General features: G+C 45.5%; 1 protein-coding gene and 1 pseudogene across 2 annotated transcripts in view; both read left to right on the forward strand.

Moving 5' to 3' along the window:
• The window catches only part of Nup210l (nucleoporin 210 like), a 101,493-nt gene that overhangs the window by 51,509 nt on the left and 26,554 nt on the right, over positions 1 to 23,430 (forward strand). The window contains exons 18-27 of one of the 2 annotated variants that reach the window (XM_059265748.1): positions 7,922 to 8,010; positions 8,577 to 8,681; positions 9,074 to 9,175; positions 12,754 to 12,882; positions 14,046 to 14,173; positions 15,557 to 15,689; positions 19,164 to 19,226; positions 20,120 to 20,299; positions 20,645 to 20,725; positions 21,661 to 21,792. In XM_059265748.1, coding sequence (XP_059121731.1) covers positions 7,922 to 8,010; positions 8,577 to 8,681; positions 9,074 to 9,175; positions 12,754 to 12,882; positions 14,046 to 14,173; positions 15,557 to 15,689; positions 19,164 to 19,226; positions 20,120 to 20,299; positions 20,645 to 20,725; positions 21,661 to 21,792 — 1,142 coding nt within the window. The remainder of the gene's footprint in view (positions 1 to 7,921; positions 8,011 to 8,576; positions 8,682 to 9,073; positions 9,176 to 12,753; positions 12,883 to 14,045; positions 14,174 to 15,556; positions 15,690 to 19,163; positions 19,227 to 20,119; positions 20,300 to 20,644; positions 20,726 to 21,660; positions 21,793 to 23,430) is intronic. The other variant, XM_059265747.1, reaches the window with a different exon arrangement.
• LOC131912798 (elongation factor 1-gamma-like) lies at positions 69 to 3,367 on the forward strand (annotated as a pseudogene).

A 23,430-nucleotide genomic window follows, 5' to 3' on the forward strand; every position in this document is an offset into this window, starting at 1 on the left:
CTGCCCAGCTATTTGTGCTTTTTTATAGAAAAAAAATTAGTCTTGGCAGTGCCGTTCAGTGAGGGACCATGTATACAGCTTATGTGAGAGCCTGGGATTTATCCCCAGTGCTGAAAAGTCTAGAGGGGGTTGGTAGAAAGGGAGAGAAAGAAAAATGGGAATATCTGGGAATATTGCTCATTTGGTAGTGTTTTCCTAACTCTGAATCCCTGGATCCAGTCTTTAGCACTGTATAAACAGCATGTGGCTCCCACACCTGTAATCTGGATACAGTCTTAATCACTGTATAGACAGCATGTGGCTCCCACACCTGTAATCTGGATACAGTCTTAATCACTGTATAGACAGCATGTGGTTCTCACACCTGTAATCTGGATACAGTCTTAATCACTGCATAGACAGCATGTGGTTCTCACACCTGTAATCTGGATACAGTCTTAATCACTGCATAGACCAGCATGTGGTTCTCACACCTGTAATCTGGATACAGTCTTAATCACTGTATAGATAGCATGTGGCTCCCACACCTGTAATCTGGATACATACAGTCTTTAGCGCTGTATAAACAGCATGTGGCTCTCACACCTGTAATCTGGATCCAGTCTTTAGCACTGTATAGATAGCATGTGGCTCCCACACCTGTAATCTGGATCCAGTCTTTAGCACTGTATAAACAGCATGTGGCTCCCACACCTGTAACCTCAGCACTCTGGAGGTAGAGGCAGGAGGATCAATGGCCTGGGCCAGTGAGATGCCTCAGTAGTTAAAGGCGCTTGCCACTGAAGATTGGAGACCTGAGTTGGATACACAGAGTCCATTGAAAGGTGGAAGGATGGAACTGATTCCACAAAGTTGTTGTCTGGACCTAAAGTCCCTTTTCTCGACAGAATCGCTGTGATGGCTGCAGCTGTGTGTACATGTCCTGAACACCAGGGGCCTCCAAGACCCTCATTGCACTAGGCTAGGCTCAGGTCAGTGTGCCCTTGGCACACCCACTTCACTTTGGCCAAATCAACTGCGCCCCTGAATGCCTTCACAATTTTCCTGCTGGCAAGGGTCTAGCATTTGAGAGTGATGAAGAAGTCTGCACCTTTGGAGCAATGCTGTCACTTATGTAAGAAACAAGGAGATTTGGAATACTTCAGAGGCCACAGCTGAGTGATGTCGTGGTTGAGCTTTGCTGATGGTGACATTGCTCTACCAGCCTTGGGCATCACACACCACAACAGACAGACCACTGAAAATGCAAAGGAGGGGGCTGGAGAGATGGCTTAGAGGTTAAGAGCACTGACTGCTCTTCCAGAGGTCCTGAGTTCAATTCCCAGCAACCACATGGTGGCTCACAACCATCTGTAATGAGATCTGGTGCTCTCTTCTGGCCTGCAGTCATACATGCTGTATACAGAATAAATAAATAAATAAATAAATAAATAAATAAATAAATAAATAAATAAATAAATAAATAAATAAGAAAATGCAAAGGAGGAGGTGAGGGGAATCTGAGGCTACAGGATGCTCACATGAAGATGAGGACTCTTCTAGTGGTGACAAGTGACACTGGCTGATTTCACAGCTGTTTATACCCTGCTGCGGCTCTAAAGCAGGTCTGGAGGTGTCCTTTGCCAGGTCTTCCCTAGAATGAACCACGGGTTCCTGGCCTGTATTAACCAGCCCTGGTGTGGTGCTGTCCCAGGGGAGGGGAAAAGGTGAGAGGATCCAGTGTGATGCTAAAGAGACTGCAGATAGCCTGCCTACAAAAGGATACCCCACAGAAAGAGAAGCAAGAGCCGCAGGCTGAGTGCAAAGAGGAAAAGAAGCCAGCTGCCCCGGCTCCTGAGGAGTTCGCCTGCCCAAGAATGCCTTTGTGTTGGGTGGGTGGAAGTGTGAGTGGTCCAGGGAAGACGCTTCTCTGTGGCACTGCTGTATTTGGGGGAGTACTTTGATGAAGATGGCTGGTCCCTGTGGTGCTCTGAACACTGCTTCCCCGAAGAGCTCTTCATGAGTTGCAGCCTCATTCTGGACTCTTTTCCAGTATCATCGTCGTCTGCGGTACCGACAAGGACAACTCTCTTTCTGGAGTGTGGGTCTTCCAAGGTCAGGAGCTTGCCTTTCTGGAGTCCAGATTGGCAGGTGGACTTCGAGCCTATGTGAGGTCGAAACTGGATCCTGGCAGCAAAAGAGCCCGAGAGTGCAGTCCCAGAGTATTTTCCCTGGGAGGGGCCTTCCAGTATGTCGGCAAAGCCGTCAGTCACGGCAAGCGCTTCACGGGAACATCTCTTGCCATCATCTACCTGCCTGCACCCACCCTTCAGGGAGGTGGGAGTCATCAAAGGAAACTGAACACTGGGGGAAGAATGTCCTCTGAGGTCCACCCTGCACCACGGCATGCCTCCCACTTCAAACACGTTTATGTAAGGTTAAAAAAAAAATAAGAAAGAAAGAAGTTGAGATCATCCTCAATGACACCACTAGTTTTGAGGTCATCAAGGTATAACAAAAAACAAAAGAGGAAAGAAAGGAGGAAGGGAAAAAGAAGAGTGGGATGATGGAGATGGAAAAGAAAAAGGAAGAGAAACTTCAGGACAGAATGTTTCCAGGGAGGTGAGACAACCCATGCTTAAGACAGAAAGTAAACAATTCAAAACAGCTTCAGGAAGTTCCTAAAACTGACCAGATTCACTGGGCCGCTCTCTCCCCAAGAGTAAACGGTAAAGACAGCTGAAAGTGACTGAGCAGTCTGGGAGGAGCAGAGACAAGCCAAACTGCCCAGAAGAGGCCCAGACCAACTGAGCTCCTGGGAAAGGATACTCTCCAGCCTGGGACGCTGCCTGCAGGCTGGGCAGTACACTCCAGGTTTCCAACTTTTCTGAGCTGTCGCCCATGCTGGGGTGGGCTTTGGTAATACAGCTGTCTTAATTTATTTCTGCTCCTGTAAGTAACCCCTAGTCAATATTTATGTAAGAAACCCCAATGAAACTCAGTGGTTAACTAAGGTGGACGTTGGTGGTATCATACTTTGTGGTCTGTTACCGGGTCCGTATCTGGAGTGAGTGGATGTTTGTTTATATATCCCCGTGAATAGTGCCACACAGATGGTATGGTGGTTTGAATGAGCGTGGACCCCATAGGCCCATATATTTGAATATTTAGTCCCCAGTTGTTGGGCTATTTAAGAAGGATTAGGCAGCATGGCCTTGCTGGAGGTGTGTCACTGGAGGACTTAAGGTTTTAAAAGCCCATACCATCCCTAGCTTGCTCTCTGTGGCTCATGTTTGCGGATCAAGATGTAAGCTCTCAGCTACCGCTTCAGCACCAAGCCTGCCTGCCTTCAGCCATGCTCCCCACTGTGGAGATCATGGAACCATGAGCCTCAGATTAAATGCTTTCTTTTATACGTTTTTCTTGGTCATGGTGATAGAAAGTAACTAAGACAGATGGGAAGGAAAAGAAAGAAATCCAGGCATGGTTACTCACAGTTGGAATCCCATAACTTGGGAGCCTGTGGCAGGAGGATTGCCATGAGTTTCAGGGCAGCCTGGGCTACAGGGTAAGGACCATGTCTCAAACCACAAACAGGGAGGAGAGGAGCCAGTGAGAAGGCTCTGTGGGGAAAGAACCTTGCACTCAAGCTGACAACCTGAGTTAATCCCTGGGGCCATGTGGGAGAAGGAGCAAACCAGCTCCCTGAAGTACTGTAAATCCCACCGAACAAGAATTGAGACTATTACCCAAATTCTTTTAGTCGAATTAAGCAAGCTTTATTTTCTGTCAGACAGGACTGTCTCTCTAAAGCAGGCTTTGAAAAAACAGCATTGAGCACCGGAGAATGTGGGGCTTATATGGATCAAAACTGCAAGACTGGGAGTGGGGGCCCAAGGGTTTTTAGTTACGTAGGAACTTGGCAAAACATCTTATCAGTGTGGGGGTCAGGGTATAGGGTGTGAAACATGTCAAATTCCAGAAAATGGATCAAGACCTGGTCAAACTTAAGTTTTATGGAAAACAAGATGAACTTATTTTGACCTTGTAACAAGATGGCTTTTAATCTTAAGTTGAAATCAGGCTGGTCCATCACTTGCCTGCACACACACACAAAATAAAAAAATAAATAAATAAATGGGGCCCTGAGAGGTGTGTTGTGGAATATTATTTTAAGGTGTGTTACTTTTGTTTATGCTGCATTTGTTTAACTCTGTGAAGCTGTGATACTGTGCCTGTCTGAAACACCTGATGGTCTAATAAAGAACTGGCCGATAGCAAGGCAGGAGAAAGGATAGGTGGGGCTGGCAGGCAGACTATATAGAGGGAGAAATCTGGGAAAAGGAAGATCTAGCAGCCAGAGAAGGAGGAGGACTCTAGGGACCAGACACCCAGCTACACAACCAGCAACAGAGTAAGACTAAGATTTACAGAAGTAAGAGAACGGGAGAAGCCCAGAGGCAAAAGGAGGAAGTTAAGGACAGCTGGCTAGAAACCAAGCCAAGCTAAGGCCGGGCAGTCATAGGTAATAATAAGCCTCCGTGTGTGGATTTATTTGGGAGCTGGGTGGCAGCCCCCTAAAGGGGCAGAAATAGAAAACAACGGAGATGGCTTGGCAGTTAAGAGCACTGGCCATTCTTCCAAAGGACCCCGGTTCAGTTCCCAGCACCCACATGGCAGCTCACAACTGGCTGTAACTCCATTTCCAGGGGATCCAATGTCCTCACACAGACATAAATGCAGGCAAAACACCAATGCACATAAAATAAAAAGAAAATAAATAAATGTAAGAAAAAACATTTAAGCTGGGTGTGGTGACACACACCTTTAATCCCAGCACTCAGGAGGCAGAGGCAGGCAGATCTCTGAGTTTGAGGCCATCCTAGTCTACAGGGTGAGTTCCAGGACAGCCAGAGCTACAGAGAGATCCTGTCTCATTTTTTTTTTAATTAACCAATTTAAAAAACATTAAAAGCCAGATGTAGTGGCTCAAACCTGTAATCCAAATACTTAAGAGTTAGTGCTCAGAAAGCTGAGAAGTTCAAGATGATGCTTGTGTTGGAGACCAGGTTGAACTACATGAGACCTTGTCTCAAAACAACAAACAAATTAATTTTAGGAGCTGGAGAGATGGCTCAGAGGCTAAGAGCACTTGCTGCTCTTCCAGAGGTACTAAGTTCAATCCCCAGCACCCACATGGTGGCTCACAACCATCTGTAATGAAATCTGGTGCCCTCTTCTGATGTGCAGTCAGAACACTGTATATATAATAAATAATAAATCTTTTTTAAAAATTAATTTTAAAATGTCTTGAGCTAGATGTAATGTTACACCCTAGCACTCCAGAGGTTGAACCAGGAGAATGATTTTTGGAAAGGGCTATTGATGAAGCCCTGTTTACCAACACACACACACACACACACACACACACACACACACACACACCCCGCCACACACACACACACACACACACACACAAAAAGTAGAGATCCTATTATTTGTCCTGGCATCGTAGGAATGATTGTTTACTAACCAGTATTTGCTGAATGGCTATGGCATTCTGCAAGGCACTGAGCTACAGCAGGGAGGGAGACAGACGTGCTGCCTCCATCACAAACTCAACCATGGCTGAGGAAACATTCATGACATTGGAAGGAAGAGCAAATGTGGGGTATGTAAGACCTATGACAGTGACCTAACCTAGTCTAGAACAAAGAAGGCTACCCTGAGACTATTTCCACTGCAACCAGAAGGGGCGTTGGAAGAGGAAACAGTAAAAACGTCAAGCTTCTCACGGTGTTTGCCGACGTCACATCACTAAAGCAGGTCACCCGGTCAAAACCAGAGTTAGGGTGAGCAAGGACTTCACAGCTATGAATAACAACAGACTCGGCTTGCTGTGGGCCATTAACGGGACAACCCGCCACAGAGACCCCAAAGAGAGGATGAACATGGTGTGAAGAGCAGCTTTGAGGTCTCGGCATGAGCACTGTCAGGAGAGGAAGAACCATTCACTGGAACTCAGGACTCTAGAGAAGGCGAAATGAGACTCCGCCTAGTCCCTGCCCGTGAGGAGCTGACATCTAGAGCGGGTTGAGCTTGCCTGGGGGCCTGGGCAGCTCAATAGAAGAGCTATAGCCTCGCATGCACTGGCCCAGGTTTGATGTTCACATGAGAGATGGGTAAAAACAGCCCAAACAGAAAGCATGGGACACAACCCTACAACGTGCAGAATGCACAGCAGAGTGACAGGACAGCAGAAGAGCTGCTGCTTGTGATGGCCCCCAGTCAGCCACGAGTACAGTAGTTATTTATCGACTGGCCCAGTGTCTTCTTCTCTAGGTCCATCACCTCTACCTCTGTCCAGGAGCTCATCACTTCCTGACATAGTGTCCTCTCTGCCGCTCTCAAATTCACCCTCCACACTAATGTCCAAAGTGATTGTCCTATAACACAGATCTGGGGTGGAGAGCAGGGATGTAGCTCATTTGGTAGACTGCTCGCTTAACCTGCACAAAACCTGGGTTTGCTCTCCAGCCCCACATAAACAGGGTGTGATAAGCACACCTGCCATCCCAGCATCCGGGTCAAAGCAAGAGACCAAATTCAAGATAAGCTCTAGCTACACAAGACCCTGACTCAAAATAACAAAACTGTGAAACAGCCAGGCATGGTGGTGCAGGCCTTTAATCCCAGCACTCGGGAGGCAGAGGATCTCTGAGTTCAAAGCCAGCCTGGTCTACACAGCGAGAAACCCTGTCTTGAAAAACCACACCAACCAAACAACAAAAAAAATTATGAAATAAAACACAAAATTAATCTGAGGGAGCTGCGGACAGAGGTCAGTGGTAGAACACTTGCCTCACATGTTAAGTAAGCACTCCAACACTGAGCTGCCCCTATGGATCCTAGGAACTCCAGTCATTAAACATGGCAGGATCTCTCCTGCCCCTGGCTTTACACACATACCCCATGCTGTCTCCAGGGAGCCTGGGAATTCCCTGTCCTCCTCTGCTCCCAGTCTGAAGTAAGCATTCTGAGCCTCGGGTGGTAGCATGTGCTATAATCTCAGTGACAGGAGGCAGAGGCAGGAGTAACCCAAGGCCTAGGACAGCCTGTGCTGTCACCCAGTCAGTTCCAGGAAGTGGGATGTGAGACTTTGTTTCAAAAGGAGGAAAAGAAAGAAAGGAAGGGTCAGCCATGATGGCACAGGTCTTTAACCCAGCACTCAGGAGGCAGAAGCAGGTGGGTATCTGCAAGTTTGAGGCCAGCCAGGGTTATACATGAGACCTTGTCTCAAAAAGAAATGAAAGAAAAGGAGAGACAGACAGACAGACAAAGAGGTAAATTGGCTCAGCAGGTAAAGGTGCTTGATGATGACCTGAGTTCAATCGCCAAGCCCAACATGTGGGGAAGAGATAACTGACCCCCACATATGTGCTAGTACACAGGTTCCCCACCACCACATGCACACACATTTTAAATTAAAAATAATAATAATGCACCATTTAAATTTTTGGAGTGCCTGACTGTCATGTATATGAAGATAAGTGAAGCTGAGAAAAGGCCCCAAAAGACTGACTCATTGTGACCACTGACTCATTGAAATTTTATATACAAAACTGAACATTTATATACAAAAATGTCCCCATGCATTTGCTCTCTGCCCAATTTTGGAATTATAGGCCATTACAGGAAGAAAGAATTTTAGGTTTTGCCGGGCCCAATTTCTCATTGATAAAGGATGTAGGAGGTTAGCTTTTTGCTCGGAGTCATATGACAAGGTCGGTGCAAACCCAGGGTTCTCTTGGGTGTACTTCTTTCTTCAGGGCTTTTCTCTCCACAATAAAATGCCATTTGGAAAACACGGAGGTGGACTTCGGCTTTCTGGAGCCGGCTTTGCAGAGCTGTGCCTGTTTCTTACAGTGTTTCCCTGCTTTAGGCCATCAGACCCTTAAAGTGCATCAGATGAAGGGGACGGTGCTCATCGCGGTCAGCTTCGTGGGCTATTCAGGGAAGAAGAGCGCGGAGGTGAGTGGGAATTACGACGGAAGTAGTCTAGATTAGGGCCTGGCAGCCCATGCCTGCCATCCTAGCCTGGGCTACTTGGTGAGATCCTATCCCAAACCTCAGTGGTTTAAAAAGAGAGAGAGAGACTATAAAATTATATGGGCAGGGAAAGGGGGTCTAGGAAGAGTTTGGGGGATGGATATGATCAAAATATGCTGTATGAAAGTCTCAAAGAACTAATAAAAATAAGAGTGGGCAGCAGTGGTGCACGTCTTTAATCCCAGCACTCAAGAGGCAAGTGGATCTCTGTGAGATCAAGGCCAGCCTGGTCTACAGAATGAGTTCCAGAACAGCCAGGGCTGTTACACAGAGAAACCCTGTCTCAAAACAACAACAACAACAAACAATAATAATAACAACAACATAAATAAATAAATAAAAGAAGGGAGAAAAGAAAGGGGAAGGAAAGGGAGAAAAGGGGAAGAAATAGAATTAACTCAGATTTAAAGCTCCTCTCTAGAAGTCGTTAGCTGGAATTTTCTCCACGGATCAGTTTCTGCTGCCTTCTGTGCTCACTTCCTGGTTAGGAAATTTCCAACTCGCCAAGATCTGCGGTAGTGGAGTTGCTCCTAGTAGAGGACGTCACAGTACAGCCTGATAACGCCACCATCTACAGCCATCCCGACGTGAAGGTGAGGTACACAGGCCAAAGAGGTAGGGGACTCCTGTGGTGAGGCAGCAAGATACTTCACTGCTGTTAAAAATCAAACACACATATTGGGCTGGAGAGATGGCTCAGTGGTTAAGGGCCCTGGCTGCTCGTCCAGAGGACCCCGGGTTCAATTCCTAGCACCCACATGGCAGCTCACAACTGTCTGTAACTCCATTTCCAGGGGATCTGATACCTTCACACCAATGCACATAAAATAAATTTAAAGAAATTATTTTAAACACACACACACAACATGAAGGATGAGCTACAGCATCCTTTTGTCTGTACACTCCTCCTTTGTTAGATAGAAGTCATCTTCTTCAGGCTATAAACCAAAAAGAATGGAGCATTGTTTGTCTGATTTTTCTGTAGGAAATATTTCACCTTGTGGAAGGGTCTGGCTACTTTCTAGTCAACAGCAGTGAGCAAGATATGGTCACCATCACGTACATGGAAGCAGAAAGCTCCGTCCAGGTGGGTTGGTGAGGTCTCCAGACTGAAGGTCTCAGGTCAAAGGTCAAAGGGCTTTTTTGTGTTTGTTTCACTTTTTTGGTTTGGGTTTGGTTTTTTGAACTTTTTATCGTGTGTGTGTGTGTGTGTGTGTGTGTGTGTGTGTGTGTGTGTGTGTGTGTTGTGGATGTACTACAGTACATTGTGTGGAGGTTAGAGGACAACTTGTAGGAGTCAGTCACAGACCATCAGCCTTGGCAACAAGCACCTCCATGTCTTTTCGGCCCTAGTTTTTTTGAGACAGGGTCTCAAAAAGCCCAGGATGGCATGGAAGGTCTTATGAAGCCAAGGCTGACCTGAAACTCCTGATCCGTGTGGCTCTGCCTCCTCCCACCATGTCCAACCCCAAACTCTCTTTTTCTCCATTGTATGTGGTATATGGGTTACATATGGCCATTTCAGTGCAAATGAATGACGGAGGCCCTTCCTGGCCCCCTCCTGTGGTCTGCTTTGCCTCTGAGACAGTTCTGTGTACATGTATGGTTCTATGAGTCTACACACAATCCAGGACTCACAAGTGAGAGGAAACCTGCAGTGTTTGTCTTTCTGAGACTCGCTTAATGTGAAGGTCTCCATCTGTACCCATTTTAATGCAAATGACAAGACTTGGTTCTTCATTATGGCTGAAAAATTCCACAGTGTACACACACCACATTCCCTTTATTTCTCTATTGCTCAGTACCAAGGCTGGTTCCATAACTCAGCTACTGTGAACTGTGCTGCTGTAAACATGGACATGCAAGTGTCTGCGACAGGGACCTGGAGTTCTCTGGGTAAATACCCAGGGGTGTTATAACTGAGTCACACAGTAGGTCCATTTTTAGGTTTGTTTGGTTTTTATTTTTATTTTGAGACAGGGTCTCACTGTGTAGCCCTGGGTAGCCTGGAACTTGCTGTGTAGACCTGGCTAGTCTTGAACTTACAGAGGTTGGCCTACCTCTGCCTGCTGAGTGCTGAGATTAAGGTATGTACTACCATGCCTGGATCTTTACAGTGTTTTAAAGTTATCATTACAGAGGTCTTTTGTAGCTGGTCTTTCTCTGTCCTGCCAGCCAGCTCCCAAATAATGACATGGAGACTTCTTATTAATTATGGAAGCTTGGTCTTAGCTTAGGCTTGTTCCCAACTAGCTCTTTTAAGTTAAATTAACCCATTTATATTCATCTATGTTCTGCCACGTGGCTTGTTACCTCTCTTCCATACTGTGTATCTGAATTGCTCCATGTCTCCCTGGCAAAGCCCACCTCTCTTCTTCCCAGAGTTCCTATCTCTTCCTGGAAGTGCCACCTATCCTCTCCAGCCTAGCTATTGGCTGTTCAGCTCTTTATTAAACCAATCAGAAGGTGCCTTGGCAGAGACACATCTTCACAGTGTACAAAAAGATTATCCCACAACAGCCTTTAACTTCCTTAGTTAGATATATTCTGAGGTTGTTTTGTTTTATTTATAATAGATCCTGTCTCAAGTTTATTTGTGAAAACAATACAGGACATGAGCCACATGGAAACCGTGTGCCTGTGGATGGGATGGAGATCAATCACATCAGCTACCTGCGAACAGTGAGGGGTGTTCATGCCAGTCCATCAGTCTTCATTCACATTGGCAGACGGAAGCCTTTACTTTGGGGTTTTTACAGGGACCTGGGGTCTTCACAGAGGCCTGGAAATATTTGGGAGCCTGAACTGGAGCAGAAGGAGGTTTTTCAGCCTTGGTTTGGTCCTTGGCTTTGGTTGGCAGAGTCTTGAATGCCGTGTAACCATGAATCCCATTTTCCATTTTTGCAATAAAGTCATTGGACTGGACTGAGCTTGTAGTTGGGACCCTTCAGCATTTTGGACTTGCCCTCTTTAGGCTCGACAAGAACCTGGGTGCCTTAGTACCTTCACTCACTGCCTTCACATTCTTTGCCTGCGTCTTCTTCAGGACCTTCTTGTGCTTCTTAGCAAAATGCATGTTCCTTAGAAACTTAGGCTTTATCCCCCTTTAGAGATTCCTGTCTTTCTGGCTAGAGAATGTAGAGGCTTTCTTGGACCACCAACTCCCAAATCATGACATGGAAACTTATTATTAATTATGAATGCTCGGCCTTAGCTTAGGCTTTTTCTTAGCTAGCTTTTTAACTTAAATTAACCCATTTCTATTAATCTATGTACTGCCCCAAGGCTTGTATACCTCATCTACATATTGTCCATCCTGCTTTCCTGTTTCCTCCATGTCTGACTGGCTGGCCCCAGCTGGCTGGGTGGTTCCCATTTTCTCTCTGCCCACCAGCCCTGTCTGTCCATCCTCTGTCTAGTTATTGGCTATCCAGCTTTTTATTAGACCTATCAAGCACCTTGGGTAGGCAAGGTGAAACAGCAACACACCTTTACATAATTAAACAAATGCAGTATAAATAAATGCAGCACACCTTTACATAATAAAACAAATGCAGCATAAATAAATGCAGCACACCTTTACATAATAAAACAAATGCAGCATAAATAAATGCAGCACACCTTTACACAGTTAAACAAATGCAGCATAAATAAATGCAGCACATCTTTACACAATAAAACAAATGCAGCATAAATAAATGCAGCACATCTTTACACAGTTAAACTAGTATTCCACAACAAGAGAGAAGGCTCAGTGGCTAAGAGCACTGGCTGCTCTTTCAGAGGACTTGGGTTCGATCCCCAACATCCACATGTTGGCTCAGAACTGTCTGTAACTCCAGTTCCAGGCATCCCCTGGTCACTGAAGCTTACACATCACATGACTATCAATATAATTTACATCATTGCTATTATCATGAAGGAATTTGGGGTTTTGTCAAATGTGTTTTCTACATCTACTGAAATAATCATGTGATCTCTGTCCCGAGTCCATGTAGATTCTATATGACGTTTATTAACTTTTGTACATGGATCCAGCCCTGCATCTCTGGAATGAAGCCAGTTTGATTACAGGAAACAATCTTTTTGTTGTTGTTGTTTTGTTTTGTTTTTCATTTTTCAAGACAAGGTTTCTCTGTCTAACAATCTTGGCTGTCCTAGAACTCACTTTGTAGACCAGAATGGCCTCAAACTCAGAGATCTGCCTGCCTCTGTCTCCTGAGTGCTGGGATTAAAGGCATGAATCAACACCGCCCAGCCTTATTTGTTTTTAATAAAATGTTTTATTTTACTAGTTTTTAAATTATGCGTATACACATGTGTCAATGTGTGGGTTTATACACATGAGTGCAAGTGGCAACCAGGGCCAGAGAAAGGCATCTGGTGCCCTGGAGTTGGAATTACAAGCGGCTGTGAACCATGCCATATGGGTGGGGGGAATCGAACTGGGGTCCTCAGGTACAAAGACAGAGGCCAAATGTCCATCCATTTCACCACCCCCATCTGCAATCATAGCACATTCATATTTGATTTTCTCTATGAAATCTGTTCCCTGCTGATGACTAAGAAGCTGGAGGTGTGTGTTCGAGTTTGTGTCATTCAAGTCCCTTAACCTCTGCTTAGATCTGTGGTTTTTGCCTCTCACTGAACACCATCTTCTTCTAGGTAGTTCCAGTACATCCTGGATTTCTAACCTTGGAAGTGTACGACCTGTGCTTGGCTTCCTTGGGTCCAGCCATGGCCAGGCTCAGGGTATCAGACATACAGGAAGTGGAGCTGGATTTGATTGATAAGGTGAGAGTCGTTTTAAGTCAGGAATGATGCAAACTTATTCACTCCCCCAGCACATTTAACAGTCTCTCCTCAACTACAGTTCTTACAAGACCTTAGACTAAGGAAGAAAACGCCAGCCTTTAAAGAGCACCATTCTTGCTGGGCAGTGGTGGCACATGACTTTAATGCCAGCACTTGGGAGGCAGAGGCAGGTGGATCTCTGTGAGTTCGAGGATAACCTGGTCTACAGAGTGAGTTCCAGGACAAGGCTCCAAAGCTACATAGAGTAACCCTGTCTCGAAAAACAAACAAACTAAAAAGCAAAGCGCATATTCTCAGTGGTCCCTTTGGCCATTGTCTACTGTCACTTCTCGGGAGTCTACTCTTTACAATCAACAACCTGTCACTGCACAAAAACCAGACCAAACCAAACCAAAAACACCATTCCAAAATTAAACATGATGAAAATCAAGATAAATGAAATGGGTATTATTTTAGGAGGCTGGGTTGTCTTATTGTTTGTTCGTTGATACAGAGTCACACTCTATAGGCCAGGCTGGCCTTGAACTCACAGAGATCCACCTGCCTCTGCATCCCGAGTGCTGGGATTAAAGGCGTACTCCACCACCGCCGAGATGACTTAAATTTTCTTTTAAAATAAAGAGTAACCCCAGCACTCAGGAAGCAGAATCAGGCGGATCTCTGTGAGTCCAAAGCTGACCATTTCTATGTAATGAGCTTCAAGCCAGCCTGGCCACATAGTGGGGAGGGGAGAAGAGGAGAGATGGAGATGAAGAGAGACAGCTGGATGGCTCACTGGGTAAGGTACCTGCTGCCGAGCCGGAGGACCTGACTCAATCCCAGGACCCGCACGGTGGAAGAAGAGGATTAACTCCGGCAAGTTGTCCTCTGACCTCCCTAGCACATTATGGTATGTACAAATATGCACACACACACACACACACACACACACACACACACACAAATGAATAAATGTAATTTGAAAGAAAGAAGGGAATGAATGAATGAATCCAAGGGGGAGTGGTTGATGGTGGTCAAGGACCATTGATCAGAAGCCTAGCAGGAACATCAGGATGTACAGGAATATCTGCCCCCTCAGAAACTTAGCCCGTCCTTGCTCAATGGAATGCATATGCTTCATGCTGCCTTTTTTCAATGGCTAGGTTGAGATTGGCAAAACTGTGTTAGTGGTTGTGAGGATTCTTGGCTCTTCCAAGCACCCTTTCCGGAACAAGTACTTCAGAAACATGGATGTCAAACTACAGCTGGCATCTGCCATTGTCACCCTGAGGTAAGGGCCACCCAGTACCTCTCTTCTCCTGACTGGTGTACCGACAGTCTTCTTCCTGGTGGCCTAGTCAGCCTCCCTGAGTTTAGTCCGATTTCCTTCTGTCCTTTGTGTAGCTTACTCAGTCCATACTCTCTTCCCACAGTCTGTATCTGTATTCATTCAAGCTGGGTGCTGTGGTACATGCCTGTAACCCCAGCATTCAGAAGGCTGAGACACAAAGACCACAGGTTTGAGGCCAGCCTATGCTACGTAGGACTCCCTCAAAAAACAAAAATAATGGGACTGGAGAGATTGTTTAGCTGTTAAAGCACTGGTTACTCTTCCAGAGGACCTGGGTTTGATTCCCAGCTCCTACATGGTGGCTCACAACCATCTGTAAGTCCAGTTCTAGGGCATCCAACACCTTCTTCTGGCCTTCTTGGGCACCAGACACACAAGTGGTACACAGACATGCACACAAGCAAAAAACTCATATGAATAAAATAAAATCATAAAATTAAATATTAAAATTTAAAAAGTCAAGAGCCCTAAATGGTTTGTTCGAGCACTAAAATATGTCATTTTTTTTTAAATAATTTTCTAAAACTCTCTTGTGTTGGCCAACAAACGTTCTTGGTCCTCTCCTTTGAAAAAGAAGACACACAAGAATTCCCTGAGCACAGTAGCTTACACCTGTCACCCCAGCACTTGGGAGATAGAGACAGGATTATGAGTTCAAGGCCAGCCTCGGTTATATGAGACTCTGTCTCAAAATACAAAGAAAAAAATACTAGGAAATTTGGTATTCACAATTCCACCGCTCTGTTTTTATCACACTTACTCCTTTTTCAGCCTTAAAAAAGGTTTTGCCGGGCTGGAGAGATGGCTCAGAGGTTAAAAGCACTGGTTGTTCTTCCAGAGGTCCCGAGTTCAATTCCCAGCAACCACATGATGACTCACAACCATCTCATCTCTAATGAGATCCAGTGCCCTCTTCTGGCCTGCAGGCAGAACACTGTATACATAATAAATAAATAAATCTTCAAAAAAAAAAAAAAAAAAGTTTTGCTCCCAAGGAGCATCTTGTTATTGAAGGAAATCAGTCTTGACTCTGGAGATTCATTTTCTAGAAGGTCCCTCTAGCCAGAATTAGAATATATTAAGCATCTTCGATGAATTACTGGCCCTTCTCAAAACCAGATCTTAACAGGGCTTAGTGGTTTATGACTTAACCCCAGCATTGGGAGGAAAAGGTAGGAGATCTCTGTGAGTTCCAGGCCAGCCTGCTCTACATAGAGAGTTCCAGGACAGCCAGCGCTAAAGAGATAGACTCTGTCTCAAAAAACCAAACAAACAAACAAGACTACCAGCTCTTTCCCACCAACACCACACGGATCGTTGCAGGTTAATGGAGGATCAGGATGAGTACTCTGAAAACTACATGCTCCGTGCTGTCACTGTTGGACAAACCACGCTGGTAGCCATTGCCACAGACAGGATGGGGAGAAAATTTACCTCGGCACCTCGGCACATCGAGGTGAGTAAGCACTGGCATCTGGATGCACTTCTTCACTTACCATCGTTTATCCCTTTCTGTTCACACAGGTTTAGTTTGGGATTTTCCTGTTTACAATTAACTGTTTTCTTTCCCCCAAGACTAAATAAATATATGGGATACAGTTCTTGTAGAAAATTTAGAAAGCACAAAAAAGTTGAAAGATTTAGGAATGTCGGGGTAAGGTGAACACAACATAACACCATATATAATGTGTATGTATAACACACACATATAAATGGGCTGGTGAGAAAGCTCAGCTGTAGAAGTCCCTGATATGAAAGCCTCATTGTCACTTGAGTTCAGTCCCTGGAACACGCAGTAGAAGAAGAGAATTGAATCCTGAAAGTTGTCCCCTGACTTCCACAATATGACATACACACACACACACACACACACACACACACACACACACACACACATGCACGCAGACAAAGCCAGGTGTGGTAGCACACGCTTTTAGTCCTAGCACTGGGGAGGCAGAAGGAGGTGGATCTTCATGAGTTTGAGGCCAGGCTGGACTATATAGCAAGTTCCAGGACAGGAGGATTGCATCAAGTTTGAGACCAGCCTGGTCTATCTAGGGAGTTTAAGACACCCCCCACCCCCCAGTGCTTCACTATGAGACCCTGCCTCAAAAGCAAACAAACAAAAGTATGTTTTCTGGAACTGGAGAGATGGCTCAGAGGTTAAGAGCCCTGGCTGCTCTTCCAGAGGTCCTGAGTTCAATTCCCGGCACCCCCATGGTGGCTCACAGCTGTCTGTAATGGGATCTGATACCCTCTCTGGCATTCAGGTGTACATGCAGAGCACCATATACGTAAAATAAACGTCTTTAAAAAATTTATAAAGTGCCGGGCAGTGATGGCGCACGCCTTTAATCCCAGCACTCGGGAGGCAAAGCCAGGTGGATCTCTGTGAGTTCGAGGCCAGCCTGGGTTACAGAGTGAGTTCCAGGACAGGCGCAAAGCTACACAGAGAAACCCTGTCTTGAAAAAAAAAATTTATAAAGTATGTTTTCTTCCCTTTTCTCTTATATTCACTTTCGCTCAATTTTTTTCCTTTTTTAAAAATCCTATGTGTGTGTTTTGCCTGTGTGGATGTCTGTGTACCATGTAGAAAGTACAGAAATTAGGCCAGAAGACAGTGTCAGATCCACAGGGACTAGAGTTACCTGGTTGTGAACCACCATGTGAGTACTGGGAATCAAACCCAGCCAATACTCTTTTTTGTTTGTTTGTTTGTTTGTTTCAAGACAGGGTTTCTCACTGTAGCTTTGGAGCCTGCCCTGGAACTTGCTCTATAGATCAGGCTGACCTCTTTTTTTTATTCTTCTCTTACAATACATCCCAACTGCAGTTTCCTCTACCTCCACAGCTGCCAGCACCCACCACAAGACCCACTCTTCCTCTGTTTCCCTTCAGAAAGAGCAGGCCTCCCAGGGATATCAACCAAACCTGACTTAACAAGATACAAGAAAACTAGGTACAAACCTCATATCAAGGCGGGACAAGGCAACCCAGGAGGAGGAAAAGGGTCCCAAGAGGAGGTAAAAGAGTCAGAGACACACCCACTCCCATTGTTAGGAGCCCCACAAAAACACCAAGCTAACAACCATAGCATATATGCAGAGGACCTAGCACAGACCCACGCAGGCTCTGTGGGCCCCTATGAGCTCTGTGGACCGTGTTCCCCTGGTGTCCTTGACCCCTCTGGCTCCTACAGTTCTTCTTCCCCCACTTCTGTGGGGTTCCCCAAGCTCCAAAAGGGGAAGACCTGATGGAGATCTCCAATTTGGCCTCTTTCTGCCCAGTGTTTGGCTGTGGGTCTCTGCATCTGCTGCCATCAGCTGCCAGAGGAAGCCTCTCGGGTGACAATTGTAGCCAATGCTCTTAACCACTGAACTATCTCTCTAGTTTCTCCCTCTCTGTCTCTCTCTTGGCATCAAATTCCTTAGCTCAGTGATTCTCCTGCCTCGGGCTTCTGAGTACACAGCATAGGTGTGTAACAACTTTCCCAGCTCTTCCCAGATGGATATTTTATTTGTTATGATAGGGTCTCACTCTGTAGCCCAGACTGGCCTGAAACTCACTATGTAGACTAGGTTGGCCTTGAGCCCAGAGAGATCTACCTACTTCTTCCTTCCAACTCCTGGGATTAAAGACATGCATAATCATGCCTGGCCTCTTTGAATATTTTAACATCAGTAAGTAATACTACCTTTTTTTCTTCTTGTTTATTTTTGAGATAGTGTATTCCAGGTTGGCTTTGAACTCATTATCCTGAGTGCTAAGATTACAGGCATCTGCTATCCAAATCCCATTTTGTATGGTATGAGGGACTGAACCCAGGGCTTCCTGCATGCTAGGCAAGCACTCTACCACCGACCTACAGCCCTGGCCCTATCCAAGCATTTCATCTTAGTCTTATATAAAAAGTTATTTCTCAGGCCTGAGAAGAAGGCTGAGACAGTAAAATGATTGCAGGACAGCAAGGGGACCCAAGTGTAATCCCCTGTAACCCACATAAGAAGCCAGGAATAAGCCAGGTGGTGGTGGTGCACACCTTTAATCCCAGCACTCAGGAGGCAGAGCCAAATGGATCTCTGTGAGTTTGAGGCCAGCCTGGTCTACAGAGCGAGATCCAGGACAGGCACCAAAACTACACAGAGAAACCCTGTCTCGAAAAAAACAAAACAAAAAAAAAAAAAAGAAAGAAAGAAAGAAAAAAAGAAAAAGAGAGAAAAGATGGGGCTAAAGTGTAGCTTAGTGGTAAAGTGCTTACCTAGTATTTATAAGACCCTAGGTTCTATACCCAGCATGAAAAAAATAATAAGATGGTCTTCAGCTATACCTTTACATTTTTATTTATTTATTTATTTATTTATTTTTGTTTCATGAACAATGTTGTGTTTTGCCTGCATGTATGTCTGTGTGCGGGTGTCAGATCCTCTGGGGCTGGAGACAATTGTGAGCTGTCATGTGGGTGCTGAGAATTGAACCCGGGTCCTCTGGAGGAGCAGCCAGCTGCTGAGCATCTCTTCAGCCCTCCTATCTTTACGTTTTTGAAGCTGGGTGGTATAAACCCAAGACTGAGCTGTACTGTTTTCTCTAGTTTATGTTCAAATATTATAAGTATAATATTAATGCTTTTACATTTACTTTGTTTATTTTTTGTGTGTGAGGGGCACTAATGCCACAGCCAGTCTGTGGAGGTCAGGGGAATCGAACTCAGGTTGTCGGGCTTGGTGGCCAGTGCCTTTACCTTATAAATATAGTCTTAATGAGTAGGCAGAGTAAGCCGCTTAGACGCTATTGAATTGTTGGCTAATATAGTCAGACCACAGTGCGTAGGTCTGTGTTACCTGTGTGTGCACAGTGAGCGGTTTTCTGTAGTTCAGGTCACAAACAGCAGGCACTGACAATGGCCCCCGTTGTCCTGTTGTGTCCTCTCCAGGTATTCCCTCCATTCAGACTGGTTCCTGAGAAAATGACGCTGATTGCAACTAACATGATACAGGTGATCTTCTTATGGGTTGTTTGGGGTTTTGAAACAGGGCCTTGTTATGTAGCCCAGGCTGGCCTTGAACTCCTGACCGCCCTCCAGCCTCAATCTTTCAAGTCCTAGGATTACTTACAGGTGGATGCCTGTAATCGATGTCAATCTATATCAATGATATAGATGATTTTTTTAATGTTGAGGTTTGTTTGTTTGTTTTTGTTTTTGTTTTTCAAGACAGGGTTTCTCTGTGTAGTCTTGGCTGTCCTAGAACTCGCTCTGTAGATCAGGCTGGCCTCAAACTCATAGAGATCCACCTGCCTCTGACTCCAAAGTGCTGGGATTAAAGGTGTGTGCCACCACTGCCTGGCTGAGATTTAGTTTATTTTATATGTATGAGTGTTTGGCCTGTGTCTATGTATGTGCACCACATACCATACTCAAGGATGCCAGAAGGGGGCGTCAGGTCCCCTGAAACTGGAGTTACAGAGGGTTGTGAGCTGCCTGCCATGTGGGTGCTGAGAACTGAACCTGGTCCTCTGGAAAGGCAGCCAGTGCTCTTAACCACGGAACCATCTCTCCAGACCCCAATATAGGTACTTTTAAAGCAGAAAACATGATTTGCTCTTTCTATTCTCCATGCATACACACCTCCCGTCCTCTCCTGTACCCAGAACAGCTGGGGCTAATAAAGAAGAAAGTTCTCTGATCCATGATGCATGAGGCATCAGCACTCTTGGAGTCCTGTGGGTCATTTGCAGCACACATTTCTTCCACACGCATTTGAGTTGATGTGGTGTGTGCTGTCCAGGAAGTGGAGGAAGAAGTGAAGTTGCTTGGAGAAAAAAAAAAAAAAATGTTGGGAAAAGAGATGTGACTTCTTCCCCACATTCCCGGCTGTGTTTAAACTGCAGATCATGTCTGAAGGTGGCCCTCAGCCCCAGTCCATCATCCACTTCTCCATCAGCAATCAGACTGTGGCCACTGTCAACAGGAGGGGCCAGGTTACAGGGAAAATGGTTGGCACAGCTGTCGTCCACGGCACCATCCAGACAGTGAACGAAGACACCGGCAAGGTCATTGTGTTTTCCCAGGTATTCCTTGCCCTGCTCTGCTCCGCTCTGCTCTGCTCTCCAGTCTTGGGGTCGTGGGGACAGGTGAGGATGAGGATGCCAGCAGACTAGGAATGTCCTTCCAGCTCCCCACATCGGGTACAGAAAACACGTGGGCTCTCGTGGAGAATCCACGGAGTTCTTGGTATTGTTGTTAGATGTGTTACCTTTCCTTATAGAACTTTTTTAAAGAACAAAGGCAAACATACGTGGTCGGGCCTTTTGCTGTTGTTGAACATCAGAAACAGTATAAGGAGCTAGCTGTAAGCACCTCTGTCAGCCACAGGAACTCCCCTAGCCTAAGCTTGCTCTCCTCTTGTCGGGCAGGATGAAGTCCAGATTGAAGTTGTCCAGCTACGGGCTGTTAGGATCCTGGCAGCTGCAACACGACTCATCACAGACACCGAGGTCAGTTGTACAGAGCAAGCGTGCATCTGGGTCCTCCATTTCTCTCTCCCTCCCCCCAAAAATAAACCCAAATCTGGGTTTATTTTTATTTTTCTAAGATCTATTTATTACTGCCAGGCACCGCTTTAATCCCAGCACTGGAGAGGCAGAGGCAGGCAGATCTCAGAGAGTTCAAGGCCGGCCTGGTCTACAAAGCGAGTTAGAGTACAGCCTGGTCTACAAAGCGAGTTAGAGTACAGTCAAGGCTGTTACACAGAGAAACCCTGTCTTGAAAAACCAGAGAGAGAGAGAGAGAGAGAGAGAGAGAGGGAGAGATTTATTTTTATTCTGTGTGTAGGGGGGTTTTCCCACATGTGTGTCTGCGTAGCACATGTATGGAGGACAGAAGAAGGTATTGGATCCCCTGGAAATGGAGTTAGAGACAGTTGTAAGCCACCATGTGGGTGCTGGGAATGGAGCCTGGATCCTTCTGAGGAGAACCCAGCGCTCTTAATGGCCGAGCTCTCTCTTTAGCTCCTGTGTACATGGTTTTCTTTTCTTTTTTTCTTTCTTTCTTTCTTTCTTTTCTTTTTTCTTTTTTTTCAAGACAGGGTTTCTCTGTGTAGTTTTGGTGCCTTTCCTGGATCTTGCTCTGTAGACCTGGCTGGCCTCGAACTCACAGAGATCCACCTGCCTCTGCCTCCCGAGTGCTGGGATTAAAGGCGTGCGCCACCACCACCCAGCCATGGTTTTCTTGATACAGAATCTTGCTATGTAGCCCCGGCTGGCCTGAAACCAAGAAAATCCTTATGCCTCAGCCTCCAAAATTCTGGGATTCCAGGTATGTGTCACCATGCCCAACTCTGAGGTTGGTATGAGTGCCGTGTTCTGGGCTCACTAATCTGATAATGCTAGGTAAGCAGGGTATATAGCACAATCCCACACTTTCTTTTCAGATGCCAGTTTATGTCATGGGGGTGACCAGTACCCAGACTCCTTTCTCCTTCAGCAATGCCAACCCCATGCTCACTTTCCACTGGTCCATGAGCAAAAGGGATGTGCTAGATCTGGTACCCAGGCATTCAGAGGTAGGAATTCATCTGTTTATTGTATTGACATGGGAGTTTTAAGATTTATTTTAATTTTTAATTAGAGGTGTATACACGTGTGCAGGTGTCCTTGGAGGCAAGAAGTATCAGATCCATCATAGGCAGGTGTGAGCTGAGGTCCTCTGCAAGAGCAAGTGCTCTTAACTGCTTCTCTTTGGCCCTTCACCCCCCACAATTTTTTTGGACAGGGTTCCACTATTTAGTATTGGCTGTCCTGGAACTCACTGTGTAGACCAGGTTGGCCTCAAACTTGAAGTGATCCTCCTGCCTCTGCTTTCTGAGTGCTGGGATTACAGGTGCACCATCATGTCTGGCCTGCCTTAGGAACCATTTTATTGTCTAAGGTCCTCATGACTTGTTCATCCTTTCATTACTTAGGCCTAAATTGACATAATTTTATTCATGCAAAAGTTTATCATTTCGCCGGGTGATGGTGATGCACACGTTTAATCCCAGCACTTGAGAGGCAGAGGCAGGTGGATCTCTGAGTCTGAGGCCAGCCTGTCTACAGAGTAAGTTCCAGGACAGCCAGGGCTACACAGTAAAACCATGTCTTTAAAAAAAAGGGGGAGGGTTATCATTTAAATGTAGAAGCATGAAAATGTAGTTTATTTGTACTTCAAATGAAAGACAAAAATCAGAAAAATAAAATAAAAGTAATATATGTGTCCTGTTCCTGAATTTATTTTTGCCTAGGAATTTATACTTCAATCTGAAATGACGTAAATGTCGGTTTTTCTTTTCTAGATTTGTTTTGTTTTTTGAGGCAGGATTTTCATGTGTAGTCCTGGCCATCCTGGAACTTGCTCTGTAGACCAGGCTGGCCTCAAACTCAGAGATCTACCTGCCTCTGCCTCCTGAGTGCTGAAATTAAAGGTGTGCACCACCTCTGCCTGGATCTTTTCCAGATTTGTAAGCATTCAAATCTGAAATCTGAGACTCTGAATTTTCAGAGTCTCTTCTGTTTGCTGAGGACATTTCATGGCCTGGTTACTTCAATTTAGTGTCTTGAGAACCTTAATGCTTTCATAACATCCATAAGTACAAGCATGAGGCCCTGACTTTGGAGTTCCAGTATCGACGTAAAAAGCCACAGTGTTGGGGCCTCTGGCCAGCTAATCTAGTCCAACTGAAGAGCTCCAGTTTCAGTAAGAAATCCTGCCTTGCTGGGTGATGTTGGTGCAAGCCTTTAATCCCAGAACTTGGGAAGCAGAGGCAGCTCTGTGAGTTCTAGGCCAGCCTGGTCTACAGAATGAGTTCTAGGATAGTCAGGGCTGTTACACAGAGAAACCTTGTCTAGAAAACAAAACAAAAAAATGAAAAAAGAAAGAAAGGAAAGAAAAAGGAAGAAAGGAATCTTGTCTTAACAAATAAGGTGGAAAGCCATTGAGGAAGACGTCCAGCATTGACTTCTGTTTACACACAATATAGAAGGAGAAAAACAACGGCGTAAGTTATCCTGTGACCCCTGTATGTGTGTGCTCACACACATAAATAATATAACCACAGTTTATAAACCACATACACAGATACAGATTTTGAGCCTGTCATACTGAGAGCTGGAACCCCTCGGTGGGGTTGTTAAGTATCATGGATGTTATCCAGCTGCTATAGCAG

This window comes from Peromyscus eremicus, chromosome 6 (assembly GCF_949786415.1).
Source record: "Peromyscus eremicus chromosome 6, PerEre_H2_v1, whole genome shotgun sequence".
In the NCBI taxonomy this organism is placed as follows: domain Eukaryota; kingdom Metazoa; phylum Chordata; class Mammalia; order Rodentia; family Cricetidae; genus Peromyscus; species Peromyscus eremicus.